Below are 10,694 nucleotides of genomic sequence, written 5' to 3' on the forward strand. Positions count from 1 at the left end.
CTCTCGGCTTTCTTGCCACCAGGAACCCGGATCCACAAGGCCCGATGCAGAAGGGCCCCCAGGAACGACCGCTTGTGCTGAGCTGTCTAATTCACCGGGAGTCGTATAGATTCAGAGTCCAGATCCCTCGGTGTGGACACCTGGCTTGGGCCAGCATGTGATCACATATGCTCGCTATCGCTCTACGGCCATCCATGGCATAGGTCGAAAGGTGAACTGTGCAAAGGCCGGTCCATTTCAATTTCTTCCTCGCCATGTCATGGGAACGAGTAGTTGCATCTGAGTACTGCGTTGCGAATGTGATCGCGTCATTCGTTTCGGAACCCCAACACTTCCAAGATCACATACTCTACACCCTGCTTGAGTTGATTCTGACAGAATATATTTCCGCTCAACTTTCCAAAGAGCCGCCCAAGATCAAGTCGACATTCAGCTGATAAAAAAGCCAATTTTCGTCGAATACGAATCCCCCGCACCATCATCATCGACCGACAATAACCGCTCTTCATGTTAAGACTGAAAGTGTACTAGATACTGAGGGGAAATTGCTATGGTTCTCGGAAGGTGGCTTGGTGGTAGGATATCCAGTGGTAGTGGTGGCAGCGGAGCCAAGCCAAAACTACTCAGCGCGGCGGCGTGCGGATGTAGGTGCGTGGAAGAGTGAAACCACCTGCTGGAAGTCGAACGTGAGATACGCCGATGATCTGAGGATTGAAATGAAGAGCCCGCGGACCTGTTGAACAGCTTTCTAATTCTATTTTGGCACTGTCGGTGAATCAAAGGCAAAGCTCGTTCCATCACCATGTCCCACTGTTAGCTGCGCCAATGTCGGGGGAAATTTGTCTCGCATTCTTAGAGAACCGAACTCCAAGCCGACGCCATAGATGCCCTTCATCAAGCAGGCAATACTTCCTGCAGTTCATTTGAGCGGGTTGTAGTTACCGCTATGTCCTCAGTCGGCGAGATCCTCAGAAACTGTATGCTCACGCAGGACCTTCCTCAGCACGAATAGCACGAGATGATCATAGAAAAGTGGCATTCTCAAATACAAAAAACCGCTGCCAGGTACCCACCACTCAGTTCCAGGAAACGCCGCGTGTCTAAGAAACCTGAAAGTGTGACAGCCTCGGTCCACACTACGTGGGTATGCTCTACCTATTCAACATTTGAATTTGGAATATCTGTGTTCCTGCCCCACTGCCATACGTCGAATCATCCATATTACCTTCCCCTCCTCTCCCCAACACTGGGATATCGCAGCAGATGCTTTTAAAGGTGGTGAGCAGCACCTCCTCTTGATAGTGCCACTAAGCATGGTCCGCCGATATGCAAGTCCTGTTTCTTCTTTCGTACAACACATGCGGACACTGCGTCTACCCACCCACGGACGCAACAGTTGCTTGCATAAGACCGGAAACCAGCAACAGAACCAGAAAGCACAAGAGCAGTACGAGTCCTTTACGGCGATGTATTTCTCCTTGGCGTTATTTCTCAACAGAAGGCTGGAGGCTACGATAAAGGCGGAATATATATGCGATATTTGCTTGTTCGCTCTTGCGGGCAAAGGGTCGGGCCAAAAGATGCACGTGAGGGTGTGCTTGGCTTCGCCCTATGGTTGTTTGTACAGTACAAGCAATAGAGGCGCTTGCGGACCTGCTCGTGTAGGGCGGATCACGAGACGAGCGGGCCACAGTGAACTGAAGGTTTAATATGCGAGCTCTCGAAGTCTCTTACTTCCTGATTCCATCCACATGCGACATGAGAGGCATCGCGATGATTCACCAAATTCAACGGCTGTAAAATTTCTTCACATCCCCTTGGCTTGTTCAGGTGTGTTTAGTTCGTGAGTATGGAGTGCAGTGAAGGAATAGGAAATACAGCACCATCTTCCAACGTTGATGCTCCATGACAAAACATAATAGCTCCCCACGAATTGCAAAACAATCAGGATATGCTGCAAATGACAATCTTCGTGTCACCATTACCAAAGTGCAGTTGTCAAGAAGAAACTTGGTCCACCTCGCAGCCGCATGTGCAAAAGATTGGACCCGCAGAGAGATGTCTGAGCGCAAATATACAGCCTTTAAACCACCATCAACGACCGGACGTCTGCCTGACTGCCCACGTGAGTACGTTTGACCTTGTCTACTGATAGTGACCGTCACAGAATGCACATCATGACCAGAGCCCACGTCTCAAAAGCCGAGTAATCAGAGCCCAACAGCCGACAAGGACCCACGGAACAGAGAAGCCGCAAAACCGAGAGGAACGAAAAGCCATCCAGGCAACTGGAATCTTGGATATGCAGCAATCCTCATCCGCTACCGCGCAGCCACGCGTGGCGGCGACCGCGGAAGCGGCGGCGGCGGCGGCTGCTGCTGGCAAGCCCTGGGTTCACAAAGAAGGGAAGCCGATCAGAGCCGATGCTCTCTAAGTACCTACCTTCCTCATTTGTCCCGCGAGAATCATTATCCGCCCGGGGCAAGTGTTTGGTTTTGCGGGAAGGTTTTCCCCTTGCGATGTGGGGGAGGCAATGCGGGCTTGATTGCGGGGAAAGTTGACCCGCACACTCCCGTGGCTTTTCTCGGTCCGCGGGCGGGTTTGAAGATGAGGCCCGCTCATTGTTCCGGGTTGGTGGTGGGATAGATGACGTAGGGTGAGCAGGGGTCTCTCGTGCCGGACCGGCGGGATGGGGCTCGGTCTCCTGCAATAGTGTGGGGGTTTTGACAGTCCTGGGAAGGGCCACTATTTAATGCCACGGCGGGTGGTAGAAGAAGTGTCCCAACCTGCGTTTGCCTTAGGGAGTTGACCCAAACAATTATGTAGGTAGTTGCATCCATCCGCATTCAAAACTTACACCTGCGTCCGGGCGTTGGATGCAGATACCTACCCAAGCTTGGATAGCTGCAAATTCGATGGGGTGGGCTCAGATTTATGTACTGATGTTGACCTGTGCACGACGTCACACGAGACGCCTGGAGCAAGAAGCGCAAGCGAACCAGCCATGCGATTGCATAGTCTCATGGTTGAACGTGAGAGTTTTAGGTCTGCGGTGAACCGGGAAGGAATGCCCCGCGTCTGGGAATTTCGTATTTCTTCTAATTGGGAAAGCCCTGGGATTCCCAAAGTCAAAATTGTGGCAGGATTGCACGTACAGGACGGCTAACCTATTGCGGTGCTTAACGATGCGCTTTCGAAGCCACCTTCACATTCAAACGATCCCCACGACTCCGTTCCTCATCATCATTCTTCCACCCTGTAGCCATCTGCCATTACGATTCATCGCCGAACATCCCCAACGCTGCTTCTTCTCCCGCAAGTTTCTTTTGTCACATGTGGCCTTCAGCTGACCACACGCACACCAACGCATTTGCAGGCAGAAGATAGTTCCACAGGGGCGACCGTGTAATGTGCCGCCCAGGTACTGCGCTCCCCTGGCCTTGGAAAAGCTGTATTGGCTCACCTCCCGTCTCTCACTAAAAGGAGTCCAAAAGCGCAAATTCTCGGAAGTTATTGCAATCGGTGAGGACTGCATTAATGAGTTGAACTAGAGATGAGGGAGAAACATTGTCGAAATCCTGCGGGGACACTGTTGCTCATCAACAGGCCGCTGAGGAAGGAGAAACAGGACCAAACGGCCGGAAACCAAACCATGTGAACTTCGAAAGCAATGGGCTACCCTCCCACGATGACCATCGAAAAGGGCTCTCGGATCCTTTTCCTATTAAAAAGTTCCACATCGATGACCTCGCGGCAAGCACGACCAATAAGGTGAACAGGATGGGGAAAGAAACCGGCCCAATGCCTGAACCATCACAGCTCCCCACTGCCATCAGCACTTGGGACTCTCGCATCCCTCCAAGCGCGGGCAACCCTTTCTACAATTCCCACCAACGGTGCGACCCTCCATGTACCTCTCTCGACGTGGCTCTGTACTAGCAGCATGAACACGCTCACGCTGCTTGAAATGTAGAAAGCGCGGACGGCGGCGCGGGTCTCACGTCGAATATTGACTTGGCGATGAGCGAGGTGGTACAGAATCGTTAGCATCTAGCCCTCCGTTCGTCAGTGGCCGACACCTTGCGATGGTGAATGATGTAGGAATGGGGCGCACGGCAGGTGACAGAAGATTCAAGCCCCGAAGCTCACCAAGGTCGACACACTCTTCCATGGGTGGTCGAATACAAGGTCCGGATGTAAGTGTAAGTTTTGACTGCACACACTTACGTCTGGGCCTTGTGTTCAACTACCCATCCCATGTGAGTATGGTGGGACCACTCTGCGAGGCAGATGCGGGTGGGTCGGTTTCTTTTGTCACCCGCTGTGGGGGTGAGGAACATTAAAAGAACCAAAGTGGGCTTACAATGGTGATGCATATCCAAGCAGGGAGTAAGAGACGGGGATCAGAGCTCGCGCCAGAAAGATGAAGCCACCAGGAGGTTGTGTAGACGTTGATGGCTGAGAGAGTGAAGAGACGGACGAGGGTGGCGGAGGGCGTGTAATTGAGCAGCCTGTATGCATTGTCAGCTGCGGTTTTTGTCCTGTCCGTCATCTCATGTGTTGATTCTCTCCAACTCTGCAACCCTTTAAGATCCTCAGCCATTCTTACCCTTCCAGACTTTACAGGAAGCCGTTTGAAGGGCTCCAGCCCATTTCATCTCCCAGAACAAAGGTTTAGGCGGAAGCAGAGTTGATGAGAAGACACTTACCATCGAGACATTAGGCAATCCGCGAAGTAGAAGGAAAGATATCCTGAGGCTGTGCACTGAACACGTAATCGCAAGTTAGCAAGCAATCCTCACGTCAAACACGAACAGAAAACAGCACCGCCCCTCCGACCAACTCAAGGTTTCCTTTCTTCTCCACGCATGGTTTGAGGGCAGGTACGCTCATCAAAAAGCCAGCTCAAAACAGGGCTCGACTCACCCACAACGCTGCCAATGCAACCTCTGTGATCACTAGACTTGCCACCTCAGCTCCCATTTCAGATTCTGTCGCAGCGCCATCGAACCCTACTCTCCCACCTATGCCACCACCCCTCCATCCCGCAACTCCCCATTCAACGTCCCTGTCCAGCCCCCCTCTCAATGCACTGATTGATAGCTGCCAGACCAGCATTATACACCTCGCAAACCACCATATAGGTGGCGCCGTTGCTAGGCCCCGACACAGCAGCAGCGGGACGTGGAAGGACTCTTTAACCCCAAGCAAGACGGCGATACGAGGATGGAGAGCAGAGGAGGGCGGTTCGGCATTTAGAGAGCCTTGTCGGTCAACATTGTGAGACTGCGAGTTGCCATTCAAGTCCACGCCAGGATCCTCACGAGATAGCGTTCGGCTGAGGTCCGGCGAGGAGGCCGCGGCCATGCGAGTGGCGGCACTAGAGCGACGGCGAGCGTGCACTTGCGCCGTTGCGTGTGCCTGCTGCTGCTGCTGGGATTCTGGAGTGGAAAAGGCGGGAATCGCCGTGTTCGCTGGGTTGGAGCAGCGGCGAGATGGCGGCCGTGATGACGTAGACATGGCAGTTAGCGGCTGGGGGATTCCTTGTGTCTGGTATTGCGATGGGACACGGTCATCCGGCGCGAAAGGATCTTTGGGCGTGTACGATGGTGGAGGTGTTGACGGCACTGCTTGCGGCTGGGCGAGCGGAGTGGAAGGTGCCGAGGCTGCGAAGGGGTGGCGGGCTCCCGGACGCGCACGCTGGTGCGGCAGTTGGGACGACATTTTGTTCCTGTTGGTGTGGTGCTGTGGGTCACTGCTCCCAATGATGCGCGCTGACGTAGGTCTGCTGCTGTTGGTTGCAAGTGCTGCGAGGCGGTAGTAGATGGACGCAAGTCTCAGCGTCTCTGTTGCTGACGTGGAATCACGGCTGCGCAAACGAGCGAAACGAAGAGAAGAGAAGGTGCTCAGACGAGCGGCAGGCAAGCTAACGGACTGCGGGGCACACACGCTGGCTGTGGCTGAGAAGCGCTCCGCACGTCATTGAAAAGCAAGCTGTTGCACACTGGCGAAGGGACGGTCGACGGGGAAGAGCGACTGGTGGGACTCGCAACAGAGAAAGGAGTGCGGGTGCAAGGTGGCGGGACGTGGGCAACGCGAAGAGATCGGACCCTTTTTTTTCCTGTGTGCACGCGTTCAAGGCATGGCGACAGGGCGCCGACTGAGCCGCGAGCAAGGAAGGTGGGGTGGAAAGAGAAAAAAAGGGAGGGAGGATGCGTCGAAGAGACCGCTTGACCGGGGCACCAGTTGGAACGCGGCTTACGTCTCGCCGGGGGTGGTGCGACAGTGTGGTGGAGGTGCGGGCCAGAGGGATGGGGAGGCCGGGCTCGGGGGCAGAGGCTAGAGCTTGGGATGGATGGGGGAGGTGTGGTCGGATCGCGTCTGCGCCTGGAAACCGTTCCTTCTTCCCCGGATTTTTCTTAGGGCTTAGCGCCAGGGTCCAGGAACCGTGACCAAAAAGCAAGGAACAGAGGGAGAGCACCCGATCCCGGACCGCACTCCGTCATCGCCCGACTTGCCGCGCCCGCCGCCGCCTGCTCGTGTGCTTTGTTCGATGCCAATAAATTTACAGTGTACATATGCGTACAGCTCGCCCTGTTGCTTTGCCTCGGCTTCGATCGGCGCCGCATCTACTGCTTACGCTAACTCGCCATCGATCTGGGCCCGCAACACTGCCCACGTCCCTGTTGAGCCACCACAACCACGCTAACTACCCGCCAGCCCTATCTCAAGATGCTAAATCTTCGGCATTCGACTCCTCCACCATGCCCCATACCGACCAGGTCTCCTCCTTGCCCATCCACATCCTCTTCTGAAGCACAAAATACTCCGATACACTCCTCGCGCTCTGCTGCATGCGCTCGGGAGTAACCTCTCCGTTCTCCCCGACCGGCAATTCTTGGCCGGCCGCGTCCACCGTGCGCACTCTCCCCTCCCTGTCTTTTTGCAAGTAGCTCCTCACCAGTGCCTGCTTCGATTTTATGCGAAAGACTATCTGGCGAATGCAGCATGGCTCTTTTTTTGGATCAATGCCAGGAACGGGAATTTTGACGACGCGATCGGACACGATGCATGGCCGCGAATGCGATAGCCGCGCCCAGTGCAGGGACTCGTTTGGCTTGCGGGCGTGGATTTGGGCACGGAAGCGGTTTGAAATACCATCGGTGCAGATGCGAGAGAGGTGTTCGATGTCGCCGCTTGAGAGAGGTCAGCAGCTAAGCTCTCTGTGCAGCCGAGTGCCATAGGGCTCTTACTAGGCAAACGCGGTGTACATATCCTCGTGCAGCTGGAGTACGAGCTTGGAGATCTTGCGTCTGCTGATAACGGGGCGCGGCTTCACTGTCGTGAACTTATACACAAGCCGGCTTTTTCACGTACGAAGGCTGGTCAGCACCATTCCGAAGGGCCCATCCTCCCTCTCGAGGCCACTCTCGCGCCGTGGGACGGGAGTGACCTACCTGACAAGGTCATAAACTCTGGTCTTCGCCCAATGGTACTCCATTTTGAGTCTCAGCCTCGGCTCCCTGACCAGACTAGGCACATTGATGCCCGTTGGCCTGATGAATGTATCTATAGCAGATGCCATTAAATCAGCCCTCGACTCCCGAGCTCCAGAACAATTTCCTCGACCTTCACGTCCTCAGACAACGTGAAGTGCAGAGCCAGCTCTCCCGGCTCAATGGCACCCAAAGTAGCTGCAGGAGAAAAGGAGCATACCAGGCATTAACCCGACATCGGTCGGCATCTCGTCAAGGTTCTGCGACTGCACGGTCACCATGCTCGGCATTGCCTTGCGCTTCTGCATGTCCATGACCATGCGCTTCTGGACGGCCGACATTTCTGCCTGCCTGGCACCGACAGTGCCGAAGCTTCTCGCTCTATGCGCACATTGCTGCAGTATCCGCGATTGGCGGATCCGGTGCGGGGAAGTGGAGGTCGAAGGCGTAGCGGAAGAAAGAGACCGGTAACCAGCAGCGCAGATGGTGTTGGCGGCGGCAGTACGGAGTGGGAGTGCGAGCAGCGGGGTGCGCCGTATGGCCAGCGAGGAAGCCATTGTGATCACGGCGGGCACAGGCGACGAAGCCGTTGGGTGGAGGCGGGACGACAATGCGGTATGTTGGTCTCAAGAATAGCCCGGAGGATGCTCGGACGGCGGACTCGCGGAAAAAGTTCGAGACGGGCGCTTTCCCCAGTGGAACGCGGTCACGTGACAGCCCGTCACCAGCCATCTTCCAAGAAACGCGCGGCTCCCACGTTTGAGCTTGCACGTCATCAGGCCTCCAGAAAGAAATGCTATTTAAGAGACGATTGACGCGCGCTATGAACTCCGGGTGGACACTACGAGGTATATCCAGCAGTGACGCCAGCCACACGCCCATGCAACTAAGTTCCCACGCCCACATGCTCCCGGAAATGCTGCTAAATGACTTTTAGAGCCAGACGGAAACAATTACTGGCTCGACTTACCTTTCGCCGTTGTGCCTGACGTACTCGCTGAAGCCCATTAGCCCCAGCCAGACGGCCTCCTCGCAGCGGATCGTGCGGCTGCCCTGGTTCGGCACCAGATTCACCCACGCGTCGAACATGTCGCCGACGTTCTTCCCCGTCACGCCCTTCGCCACCAGGTCCTCGTCCGCCATGGCCGCCACCTCGAGCCCAGAGACGCCGCCGAACACGAGAATCATGTGCTTGAACTCCCTCGGCAACGTGAACCCACGCCCGTTGTCAGATTTACCACCGCCCCCGCCGCCGACGTCTTCCTTGGGCACGCCGCCGCGAGCCAAGATGCGCGAAACGGGCATACCGCGCTCGCTCGTACCGATGGACACGTCGTAGCCGCCGTCGAAAGGGCATTCGGTGAAAGCCGCCGACAGGCTGCTAGCCTGGCGCGTGTGGTAGCCCCAATAGTACCCGGCCTCTTCACGCGGCTGCGCTGGATCGACGGGCTGGGCTTCCAGGCCGTAGTAGTGGCCCGGATCCTCGGCAGACGCTAGCTTGAGCGTGACGCGCGTGTGGGGAGGGATGGGCTTCTCCAAGTCAAGCTGGACAGGTTGCGGAAGCCCCGCGTCCACGACAGTGTACGGACTAGCCGCAGTTCCGGTGCCAGCGTTAAGATCCAGCATCACCGGAGGGCTGTTGCTGTGCCTGATGAAGGCCGCCAACGGTGGACTCCCCTTCTTGAACTTCTTCTGCTTCTTCAAGGAGATGATCTGGCTAGGCTTGCTAGGGGCCGGCGGGGAGCCCGAGTACGAGCTTCCACTGTGCGAGCCGGACCAGCTGCTGGCGTCGTCGGACGCGTTCGGATCCAGCACGACACCTTCGCGGTATTGGCACCACTCGTCGGCACGCAGGTGGTGCGGCATGTCGAGGCTTGGTAGCGTGCCGGCCGTACGCAAGTTCGGGTGCAAGGGGAAAAGGGCCTTACGCAGATTTGGTGGTGTCTCGAGGTAGGAGAGCAGGTGGTACAAGAAGAAGCCGGGGTCCGAATAACCGGTATAGCTTGCGTAGTCTGCACTTCCCACGGTGCCGAATCCATTGTAAGAGCCCTTCCCAAAGTTCTTGCAGCCGTCATCGCTGAAGCTATGAGGGAAGCCGGGACTCCCGTTCACAGGGCTGCCTCTGCCTCTGTTGAGCACCTGGCTCTGCTTGTCATCGAAGACGACGATTTCGTCGACGCAGAAAACGGCAGCGGCGCGTGCGATGGCGCCGGCCAAGGAGGTTTTGAGGTCGTGTGATTGAGCACTGCGACACGGTCGGGTTAGCTGCTCTGCACGCGAGCAAGATGGGTTTGACAAGCCATGTGCGAGCTCTTACTTCGCAATAATGCTTCCCGGAAGCGCAATACTCAGAGTGTGGGAGCGTCCCCTGATTGGAGTGTAAACGGCGGTCGGTCTGCTGGTGTCGGTGCCGTTGCTGCTTGCATTGGCCTGCCGATCGGCCAAGTCCAAGATGGTGTTTGGACGCTTGCGTTTCTGGGCGACGATCAATTGTCGGGGCACGTTTGGGATAGATACGGGGTGGCGACGGACCTTGAACTGCTGCAGATGGGGAGCCATTGTGGCTTGCGTGTGAGGAGTTCTCGCGCGACTCGGAAGCCTCCCATTGCCAGCAAGCTCGCATCGATCAACCTCAGGCCCACAGATGACGTTGCCGCCAGGAAAAGCGGATGCTGTTCTCATGATTGCGATCGCGATGGACCACTACAATACCGGGGACATGCTGGCATCGGGCCATATCCGCCAAATGCCGCGAAACTCAGCGTCGATTGAAGTCAAGAACCGCGACAAAGAGGCTCCCAAACGCTCACCACGCCGCGCGCTTCCCCGCATTCGGTTCAAGCCCGATGCGGACGACTGCAGCTGTGGCGCCGCCCGGCCCGCCGGCGATCTGCCACACGGGCATCCGCCCCGGCGTTTCCGTTGCGAATTACTATTAGCCGAGTCGCCGTCGCTCCGCCGTACACGTCACCTCCACTTTGCTTTGCTCAGCAGGCCCTTGCGCCAGTCCAGAGTTGGGGGAGGAGAAAACTCCGCTGCCATCATCTATCCGCAATTTAGATGGGTTTTGGGAAAGCGCATGAGCAACGCTGTTTTTCCCAGCTACAGACCCTTCCGTGCTGCTGCTCGAACACGATTCATGTCGCGAGAGTGCCGCGGTCATGCCAAACAGTTACCGATACGCACAAACGTTATGCT

General features: G+C 56.3%; 1 protein-coding gene across 1 annotated transcript; it reads right to left on the reverse strand.

The window, feature by feature from the left end:
• Positions 1-7,453: 7,453 nt before the first annotated feature.
• On the reverse strand, positions 7,454-10,055 carry SLS55_003060 (uncharacterized protein; the record flags this gene model as incomplete). Its single annotated transcript, XM_066774540.1, has 5 exons — positions 7,454-7,569; positions 7,717-7,877; positions 8,467-9,741; positions 9,814-9,971; positions 10,029-10,055. 5 exons carry the CDS (start codon positions 10,053-10,055, stop codon positions 7,454-7,456), a joined length of 1,737 nt encoding a protein of 578 aa, XP_066634659.1.
• Between the last annotated feature and the right edge of the window lie 639 nt (positions 10,056-10,694).

Source organism: Diplodia seriata (genome assembly GCF_021436955.1).
Source record: "Diplodia seriata strain FDS-637 chromosome Unknown scaffold_3, whole genome shotgun sequence".
Taxonomy (NCBI): domain Eukaryota; kingdom Fungi; phylum Ascomycota; class Dothideomycetes; order Botryosphaeriales; family Botryosphaeriaceae; genus Diplodia; species Diplodia seriata.